Below are 11054 nucleotides of genomic sequence, written 5' to 3' on the forward strand. Positions count from 1 at the left end.
ATAACAGGAACTGCGAAGAGTGAGAGGGTATTTCAGACTGAGAATAAACAACATAAGCAAAGATTTAGAGATGAGACTATAGATCGTATTTAGGAAACATAAAGTAATACAGAGGGGCTGGAATGTAGATCCACATAGGGAAAATGTAGGATCTAAGGTTGGAAAGGTAAGCAAGAGCCATATTGTGAAGATCCTTGAGTGAGTGCCTTCTGTGCTATGGCAGATGAAGAGTCACCGAAGGTTTCTGTTTCAAGCATATGCAGTGGTTAAGAGACAGGACTCTGGAGCTAGAGTTCCTGGATTCAAATCTCAGCTCTTCCACTTACCAGCTATGTGACCTTGGGCAAGTTACTTAATTTCTCTGTATCTCTGTGGGGCTAACAGCACTTAGGGATGCTGTGAGGATTAAATTAGTTCATACATGTAAAGTGCCTAGAAAAGTATCTGTCATAAAGTAAATGCTATATAAGTATTTGCAATTATTACTATCCTTATCCTTTAGAAAGATAAACTTAGCAGCGATGTATAGAAATGAACTGAAATGGAAATTTCCCTGTCTTCTATATATGTTTACTCATGCCATTCCACTTTCAAGCACTGCCCAAGTCTTCCTAATTATTTAAATACCATCATTGGTACTTCCCTGACGGTCCAGTGGTTAAGACTCCGTACACCCAGTGCAGTGGGCATGTGTTTGATCCCTGCTCGGGGCACTAAGATCCCACATGCCGCAGGACGCGGCCAAAAAAAAAAAAGAAAGAAAGAATTGAGTTTCATAAATATTCATCATTAAATGTATAATCTATTAAGCTCAAATTCTACCTCCTCCTCAACCACCTGGGCAGAAAGTAGTTTCATCACCTATGACACTTATTTCTTATGTATATAACTTTATCTTCCCAAACACAGTACAGGTTCCTCAAGGATAAAATACTTTTTCATTTGCTTAAAGGCAATCCCTCAGAATATTTAGTACAGTTCCTTACAGACCACACATACCTTAATAAACATCTGTTGTGAGACTGTCTGGAATAAAGTACAGTGGTATACGAAATATCTATGGGAAGATTTACAGAATACTCATAGTAAATTAAAGATTTATTTTATTAAAATGGATGGTACTTTATAAATGAAATGGTCATATAAATGAAATGGCTTTGGAAATCTCTGCCTTAATTTGAACATGTCCTATCTATTTTTGAAAAAAATTTCTATTATTATAGCTGAAAGTAGACCCAATAATGTTCCATGTGAATAACTTACTGTGAATAGACCACAAGTGGGAAGACCTAGTGAAATTCTCCTCTCCCATTTTCTTACTTGACCCAACCAACTGCATTTTCTTTACTCTTTTTAAATCTCTAACGATAGCAGTATATGGTCTCTGGTTGAACAGATCTATATTAAAAGTCAGCAGCTGCCTTTTTGCTCAATATACACAACAGCAAGTGTCAAAATACCAAATGTGACCTTTTATTTATAGCAAAGCTAGTATAAAGAGACATAAAAAGTGCAGTCTTTTCCTCCCAATTAAAAAAAAAATTCAGCAATTCAAAGAAATGTTTGCTTCAAAACTGAAGTCATATACTGAAACTTCATGTAAGCAAATTATACTTGCTGGTTTATATATACTCATAAATACATGTAAGTATCATTGATAGCAATACCCAAATCTTTATTTTGTCAACTCTAAGGCAATAAATCCCAAAGGACTACTGCGTCCTACTTGCCCATGTCATATTCAGTAAGGATATGTAATTTAGCTATAATTTACAGCTAATGAGAGAATACATAGTAAAGTTTACAGAGGTATATTATTGAAAAGTGATTTTGATCCAGATATTTACTTTTAGGTACCTTGATTTTTAAGGATCCTTAGGTTCCCTCATGCTCTTATCTAACCTCTCTAGCATTTCAACAATAGCTTTGCTAAATATTACTTTTTCATCAGTCTACAGTCAATAAAGAATAAAATAATGTTACCACTACCCCCAACCTGTTGTTACCAGTGGACCAGGTTTTATAAGTATCAAACTTTTCAGCAGCTAGCTGCTAGTTGGGCAAAGAATTCTAAAAAGTACTTGGAAAAAATGTGTAATTTCAGTGCTTGAAAATAAAACATTCTGACAGCCAAAAAGATATGAATGTCATGTTTACATAAATCATCATAAACAAAGTTATAAATATGAAATTTATACCTATACATTGTCATTGCTGTCACTGTACAACCTAATTTCTTGGGTTACTTAGAAGATATAAAACAAGGTCACTATGTAAACAATTATCCATTCAGGTTGCACGATTAAGCTCTTATTTATAATTCAATAATAACAATTTCATAAACAGTAATACTTTACTACATGTCTAAATTTCCCCTATAAGATTATGTAATATGGCCCACTGCTTAAGTATGCATTGAAATGGGGTATGAAAAAATTCAAAGACTCACAGTTGCACTGAGGAAGCTAATGACAACTAGAAGAAATTTTATGCCATAAACAAAAACTAAATTTTCAGTTGTACTATTTGCTATTATACAGTTGTACTATTTGCTATTCAGTTGTACTATTCTATTAAGAAACAACTATCTCATATATTTCAAACTTATTTTCAGCCTTTGAGGTGAGACTAATTGACTCTCTATACTCCAACTGTAAAGCTTTACAGACCACTATATCCCTTTAAAAATAACTTCCGGGACTTCCCTGGTGGTCCAGTGGTTAAGAATCCGACTGTCAATGCAGGGGACACGGGTTCGATCCCTGGTCCGGGAAGATCCCACATGCCACGGGGCAACTAAGCCCATGTGCCACAACTACTGAGCCCATGCGCCTAGAGCCTGTACTCTGCAACAAGAGAAGCCACCGCAATGAGAAGCCCATACACCGCAACGAAGAGTAGCCTGCCACTCACCACAACTAGAGAAAGCCCACACGCAGCAACGAAGACCCAGCACAGCCAAAAAAAAAAAAAACTTACGAAATAAATGATTTTCACAGTGCGTTGCAGATATTACTCTAATCTACAGAAGAACAGAAAGTTGGGGTCTGAACCTGCATAACAATTGGAAGTACTGCAAGAGGTATTAAGTACATCTGAATGATATAATTTTTATTAATAAAAAACCCTCAACGACAACTTGTCTAAGATCAATTACATGGCTAGCAAATAGTGGGACTGGGATTTGACTACATGTTGATTTAGCCCCCAAAGCTGTGAGCCCTTTCCACTATGCCAGGCTGCCTTTCACTTAGAAAACCTCTTTAGTCTGTTCCAGAAACATATAAACCCAATGCATTCCTTGGTTTTGGTACTTACGTGTATCCCATTAAGCTTATATCACCACTACAACTGACCTCAAAGTCTGTCTTCCCAGAGACCTCCCCTCCCCAAGTAGGACTTCAGAAATATTCAATACAGACACATCGTGTTGCCTTAAATCTTTTTTAGAACAAGGCAAGATATAAGTAAATAAATAACACAAATAATACAAAAGGGAAATATTTTTAAATTCAGATGTTTTGATCTTTCATATAATAATACTAACATTTGAGCATTTGCTATGTATTAGACCATGTGCCAATTCTTCATATGCCACATTTTATTTTCTCACAAGCATCCTCTGAGATAAATATATCATCCCCATTTTACAGCTGAGAAATCAAATTACATGCCCCAAATCATAAAACTCATAAAAAGGGAATCCAAGAATCAAATCTAGATATGTCTGACTCAAATCCCATAGGACCATTTTACTACACTGCAACTCCAATACAAACTCAATATTTATGAGGAAAGGGGTTAAACAACAACACTATTTTAGGACACACTAAGCTGAACAGTGGAGGACTGACGTATACGACTCCTACTATGCCAGCTTTGAAAGGGGCTCAGGCAGTCGAGTGAGGAAAAATTCAACAAGTCTGGTTGCGTCTAATAAATGCAACAGCAGTCATCACTCTGTAATATCTTTTTCGGAATTTCCTTCCTCTTAGATTTTTCCATTCTCTCATGGCTTCTGTCCATGTTCTTGGTCCCAAATTCCCCTTCTCCAAACTTTTAGGCCAACTAGCTTACACCCTTCATCCTGAAGTGGCTACATCTCTGTTGATAATGGTAAAAACAGAGGCTTTCTGGAACTAAGGTTGTAAAGGGAATAAATGCTTTGTTCAGGAAATATAATCTCATATTGGAAAATCTGGCCTATGCTGTGAAATTCACAGTATTATAAGTGATTTCAAGTTTCAAGAACGACCTGTGAGCACTGTAAAAAGACTGGCCTTTGATTTTGGGGGTTCTTTTTGGCTGTACTGGGTTGTGGCACGTGGGACCTTCCTTGAGGCATGCAGGATCTTTCATTGTGGTGCGTGGTCTGTTCGTTGCAGTGCAAGGGCTTCTCTCTAGTTGGGGCGTGCGGGTTTTCTCTCTCTAGCTGTGAGGTCTTTGAATTTTTTATTCAAAGTTCTTATTTGATATGTTGAAATAAATAATACTGATAATGTTACTTTTTAAAAAACCAAGGAGGACTTCCCTAGTGGCGCAGTGGTTAAGAATCCACCTGCCAATGCAGGGGACACGGGCCTGAGCCCTGGTCGGGGAAGATCCCACATGCCGCAGAGCAACTAAGCCCGTGCGCCACAACTACTGAGCCTGTGAGCCACAACTACTGAGCCTGTGTGCCACAACTACTGAAGTCCATGCTCCTAGAGCCCGTGCTCTGCAACAAGAGAAGCCACCGCAATGAGAAGCCCGCACACCGCAATGAAGAGTAGCCCTGCACAGCAACAAAGACACAACGCAGCCAAAAAAAAAAATCTTCCATTAAAAAAAAAAAAAAAGGTAAAAATTTTATAGCCCTTTACCATTATGAAGAAATGTTATTCTTGGAAGGCAAAGAAATTTACTGGCCCAAATTTCCATCAACTGATGAATGGATAAATAAACGGGGATATACCACACTAGTTGGCAATAAGAAGAAATGAACTGCTGATACTTGCTATAATATGGATAAACCTTGAAAATGTTATGCTAAGTGAAAGAAGCCAATCACAAAAGACCACATATTGTATGACTCCATTTATATGAAATGTCTAGAATAGGCAAATCTACCAAGACAGAAAGTAGACTGACTAAGAACCAGGAAGGTGGAGGGTGATAGCTAAGGCATCTGGGGTTTCTTTTTGGAGTACTGAGAATATTCTAAAATTGACTGTGGTGATGGTGGCACAACTTTATGAATATACTAAAAGCCACTGCACTGTACACTTTAAATAGGTGAATTTTATGGTTATGTGAATTATATCTCAATAAAGCTGTTTTTAAAAAAGAAATTTACCGTAAAAAGACTCAAAAGGCCATTGAAAAAGTTTTGTTAATGCTTTTTAAATGAAAGGAAAGCACAATCTCAAGATTTTTGCCCTCTTAGGTAACCCAATTATGTCCTTCTCTGTAAGTCATGTCCAAGATGATTAACAAGACAAAGTTATAGATAGGTTTGTTTGTTTAACAACTGATGTTACAGAGCTCCTTCACACCAAACCAACTTTGTGATTACTGAAGTTGTCACAGTTCAGGAGAAAGGGCTTATTATTTAACAATTTTCTAGTATTTAATAAACGGGTCTGCTTGGGGAGCTTGTAATTTTAATGCTTTAAACCAAAGACTCCCAATTTGTAGGCTAGGATCTACCTAAAGACCTTGAACTCTTATGTGATAGATGTCAAGCCCACAGTCCCCTATCTGAGGTTTACCAGCATTTCCTGTGGAGAGCGTAGTGAGTAACAGAATGGGAAATGAAACCCTCCCCACAAAGTCTTTTATTTCCCCAAGCATCTGCCAGTCTTTGTACTTGAGGAAAAAGAAAATTCTTCCTTGCAAAATGCCAGCCATATCCTGGGTTTCAACCAGGTAATGCTTTTTTCCCATTTCTGATGTTTCTATCCATGAGGGGCGGGGTAGAGGTGTGGCTGTTAGAATATCTTAGCTTATCTGCGTCCCCTCACTCAATCCTTCTCAGATCAGGAGGAATGACTTCATCTGACTGACAGTTCAGGAGAAAAAACTGGGCATAAGTGGTCCAACTTTTTGCCCTTGGGAGCAAGTTGCCTAAAGGGAGCATTCATCTCTTCTGTTCTTTCATGCTGGAAGTCTTATAGGGCAGGTCCCAAGTCCTGCCTGGGATTGGACAGTTAAGTCTGTTCAATTTTGAGGCCCAGTAAGAGGAAGCGACTTGTCCAAGGATATAAGCCACATTCTCCAATATCCTCTTTATCAATAATATTTTGGCTCCTAATTATCTTATTCTTTTTTTTTCTCAATTAGTTCAGAATATAAGTAGGGAAGAGGGTGTTATTGAGACTCCTTAAACACCCTAACATCCAATCTAAACAATTTTAAAAAGAAAAAGAATGAGAGTAAAAAAATAAATAAATAAGATGGCAGTCATTATATCTTTAAAAGTTTGTGCATAATCCGCAAGCTATTAGAACAAACTCAGGAAATGCTATCACACACAGATGTAAATTAAAGGAACATGCTTTCTCTGTATTGGGGCCAGTACTATAAAAACTGCTGGTATGAAGCACGGTCCATAATATTATGGTAATTATGGTAATATAGTTTATTAGTTGGGATTTTAGGAGGTTCTTCTACTCAGCTTTTTGTTTTAGGATATTTCATTTCCTTTTGTGGTAGTTCAAGTAGAAGCTGAGGAGTAGAGACACTAGAATATGGAGATGAGAGACTGAAAGAGGAGAAACAGTGATGGAGAAGTCCAAAGCCAAGAGGGAAGACAAATTTATTTGACTTACACTAAGCCTGGCTATATTATTCTTGATGTTTCTTCACTTCCAAGAACATCTAATAAAGAAACTGTGTCAGTTCTCACAGTAATAAGTTCTGAGCTTTAGTTTCAAAATTGGGATTCCGACACCTGTTATAAACTAGAACAGCAATATAACAATATCTAACTTTTACTGAGCACTTCCTATGTGTCAGGCACTGTTCTAAATGTTTTACATGGATTAACTCAATCATCACAACAACCCATTGAGATGGATACTATTATTACCCTTATTTTACAGAAGGGGAACTATAAGGAGAGAGGCTAGGTAACTTTTCCAAAGTAACAGAGTTAGTAAGTGATAAAGTCTGGATCTGAATCCTAAACTTTCCCATACTAGTTTACTGCAGTGGTTTTCAAACTACATTCTACAGAACCTTTCAGTCTCCAGGAGTTCTATTTTCAAAATATATTTTGTTCATTTAAAAAACTGCAGAGAAAAACATCACAATCAAGACTTTTGTACAATGTATAATGCACCAAAGGGAATCAACACATTAACTTTTTGCTACCAGGTGAAGTCACTTTTATGCAGATCTTAGCATAAAGCTAGTCCTGTCACCTCTGAGATCTTAACTGAACTTCCTGTAAATGTTTCATTGATTTGGAAAGTATAACTCTGCACTGATTTTTCTTTTTTTTAAACTCAAGACTGGATCTGTCCAGGCAAAAGTGTACAGTGAGCATACAAGCTCAAACACTAGGCAAAGTTCAGGTGCATCTTATCACAATGCAAAAGCACAAGAGTGAACAAAGGAACATACCATACCATCTCATTCATTTTACATTTTGGGGGGCTTATTGTCTGACATATTTAGCCGTAAGAAATACAGGTTAGGGAATTCCCTGCCAGTACAGTGGTTAGGCCAAAAAAAACCCACAAAAAACGGGTTAGATACGATTTTGAACAATTTCCCCCTGTTCTTACTATCTCCTCCTATTCCTCTTTCTAGCCACAGAATATTTAACTGAAGATATCTTGAGATGGCAAGGGAAACTGTTAGAAAAAAAAAATCACCGCCTCCACGCCACTTCAGCCACACATCACCACTGTCACACTCTGGACCTTGTGCCCACTATGCCCTGCCCTTCCATTCTGCTGTATCAATCACTCCCAGTCAAGTCTTCAGCTCCACTGGGCCCAGGTCAACTATTCCACTGACCATATACCAACTGCTATTCAATGACCAATATACCAGCTTTTTCCCTTTTCCCTTTCACTCTTTATTCAGCTAAGATTTCATGAGCCATCATTACAATATTTTGACTAACACCCTAAACACCTTTGCTCCTCTGTCATTCTGTTGCATGTATCTGGCAAATCCCAACCCTGAATGAAGCCTTCTATTGGCTTTCACCACACACTGGTGACAAAGTAGTTGAGCACTACCAGAGACAGTCAACAAAGCAGATCCGTTATCACACTGTATGTTCACGACCACTGACTTCAATGAAGTGTCCACACTGCTAGATAATCCTACTGTCTCTGGTTGGCATGCTTTCTCTCACAACTATTTATTTATTTCAAACATCTTCTACTTCTTTCAAACCTTGGACTTCTGTCCCTCCCATCTCCGAGGCAACTCACAGCAGATGACTTTGCCTAATTTGAGGGAGTTGTATTCATCCTATTCTTGCTTTCTTTCAAATATAATAGAGCATAACATCTCAGGAATGTTACGCTATTACTTATCTCTCTCTTCCCTCTCTCAACTCTATCTTTCCCATGGACATTTAGTCTATTTTATACATTGGGATTCCACTTGAAACTTCTTTACAAAAAAAGATCTGCTAGAACAGTAACCTCTTTGCCCCTAAGTATGTTAAGTCTCAAAGAAAGTCTCATAAAAGGAGTCATTGCACACATAATCAGGATAAAAACAACAACAGGTCATGAACTGGACATCACACATATAACTATAAACTAGTACTAACAATGACATCACCAGCATTTTCAGAAACAAAGCCCATAGTTTCACCAAATTCTAAATCATTGATATTTTCTTTATATGCTTTACAGTTTAAAAAATTGAGATATAATTAACATATAACATTGTGTATGTTTAAGGTGCACAAAGTGTTTGATACATTTATATATTGCAATATTACCACTGTAGCATTAGCTAACACCTCTATAGGGTCACATAACAATCATATATGCTTTACAATTAAGAGCTCTGCTAAGACTATATAGGCAAGAAAAGGAGCAGAAATTTTTAGAGTGTTATTTTAATAACCAGTAAATCTGACGGCATGATTTTGTGTTACTAGGTCTAGATGGGGGAGAGAACGGAGGAGGAAGCAACAAATGTCCCAGCCGCAGCTTTTTTTAAGGGCTAAAAATATTGCAGGATAAATACAGAACCATAAGTAATACTTAAGAAGTAAGTTTGCCAGCATAGTGATACATTCTTACAACAAATTATTCATGGAGGGAGTCTGACATTCCCACCCCCCATTATTCCCTTCATCTGCACTGAACAAGCAGTTAGAAAACAAGCTCATTCCTTTATTCCCATCAGCTCTCCTGGCAGCTGTTACATTAATTAAAGGTTCGGTCTCACAGGTCTGGGTGAGTGTGAGTGAGTGTGTGTGTGGGAGGGTGGAGGGTGGCCCGAGCTGAGAAAAATCGTGCAAGGGCATTCACCTAGGATACCCTTCAGAAAGATGCCTGCCTCTTTCCTGAGGGCGCCACCTTGTCCCTGCTGCCCACAGCTCCGTGGTGTTACAGCAGGCACTGCTACTGGGCTGCCTGCAACTCTAATGTGTTATTTAATTTTGAAACTACTATTAGGATCGCTAAAGCGTTTTGTGATGCTCCATAATATGAAGTTTATTATTAAGGTTATTACAGCTCCTGGGCCTAAAATAAAGCAAAATTATAACCACACAGACGTCAAAGGGAAACTCGGAAGCCACATGCATCTCAAACACTGCCAAGTGGGCAGGGGCTGGGCGGGGGCGCGGGCAGGGGGCTCTCATCCGGCGCCCTCCACCGGCACCACTGCTCCCGGCACCATGAACCCGGCCCCGCCCGGACCTCTCCCCCGGACGCCGCTTCCTGGGGAGGGGTGGGGGGACGTCAGCGGTCGGACCCGACTCCTCTTGGTCTCTCATCGACCATCAGCTCTCGGGTGTCTCTCACACTCCATAGGCTGCCTCGCTCCCGGCCCCAGCCTCCCCGGCGGGTTTCTAATTCCTCACAGTGCGCCTCAGTTTCCTCCCGTCTCCCACCTTGACTTTTATTTGTTTAAGTCCAGGACTAAGCTCGTTCCTCCACGGTCCCTCAAGTCGCCGGCTGTCTCCCCTCACTCTCCCTCCCCGGTCCAGGACCGCCAGCCCTGCCCAGGTCTCCTCGCCCTTCCGCCACTTAGCACTCAGCCTGGGGCGCAGCTCCCCTCCGCCCGGGGGTCCCGCTAGCGACCCGCGCGTCCCCTTCGCCATCCCCTCTGCCCCTCGGCCACCCGGCCCGGCAGCCCGGATCGCCTCTCCGCCCCCTTCTCCTCAGGCCGGCCTCCGCCTCGCACCCTCCAGCCCGGTCTTCTCCTCAGCCGGGTCTCCCTTCCCCTCCCTTCGCCCTCAGCCAGTCCTCCATCCGGCCCCGCGCGCCCGCCGCTCACCGGCGGACTCCCCGGTGTTGATCCAGTCCGGGTTGGCGATGCTGGCGATGGCGAAGATATCGGCGGCCAGAAAGAGACATCCTGAGATGATGGTCAGTTTATCCATCTCCCCGCCCCGCTCCCCCCACCCCCCGAGCCCCGGGCAGGCCGCGGCCTCACGCCTCCCGCCCCATGGGCCGCCGCCGGGGCCAGGAGACCCCGCGCCGCCGCCTCGCGCCCCCTCGGCCCCCGCGCGCCGCTCGCGCCCTCCGCGCGCCCGGGACCAGCAGCCGCGGCGCGGCCCGCACAGCCGGAACCGCCGCCCGCCCCGGAACTGCTCGGCCCGCCCGCCCCTCACCCGGAAGCGAAGCCGCGGCGCTGGCGAGGCCGGGTCCTGGCCGGCGACGAGTCCGTTGCGACCTCTCGGTCCTGCCCTGGCACGCGACCCGGACCCTCCGGCGCTCCCGCCTGGGGCCCCGCTCCGCCTGACTTCTCCTCGGCCGCCCGCCTCGCTGTCCTGGACAGGGCAGGAGCCGCCTGTCTTCAGCAGGAGGCGGCCCCGAGCCCGCGGAGGGAGTCGGTGACAACGCCTTGTCACCTTGTGTTACCATTGC

At 41.9% G+C, this 11054-nt stretch overlaps 1 protein-coding gene across 1 annotated transcript in view; it reads right to left on the reverse strand.

The window, feature by feature from the left end:
* The window catches only part of MOSMO (modulator of smoothened), a 57467-nt gene extending 46886 nt beyond the window's left edge, over window positions 1-10581 (reverse strand). Inside the window, exon 1 of the mRNA XM_082671365.1 lies at window positions 10462-10581. Coding sequence (XP_082527491.1) covers window positions 10462-10567 — 106 coding nt within the window. The 5' untranslated portion in view covers window positions 10568-10581. The remainder of the gene's footprint in view (window positions 1-10461) is intronic.
* Window positions 10582-11054: the final 473 nt, after the last annotated feature.

Source organism: Grampus griseus, assembly GCF_964374135.1.
Source record: "Grampus griseus genome assembly, chromosome: 14".
In the NCBI taxonomy this organism is placed as follows: Eukaryota; Metazoa; Chordata; class Mammalia; order Artiodactyla; family Delphinidae; genus Grampus; species Grampus griseus.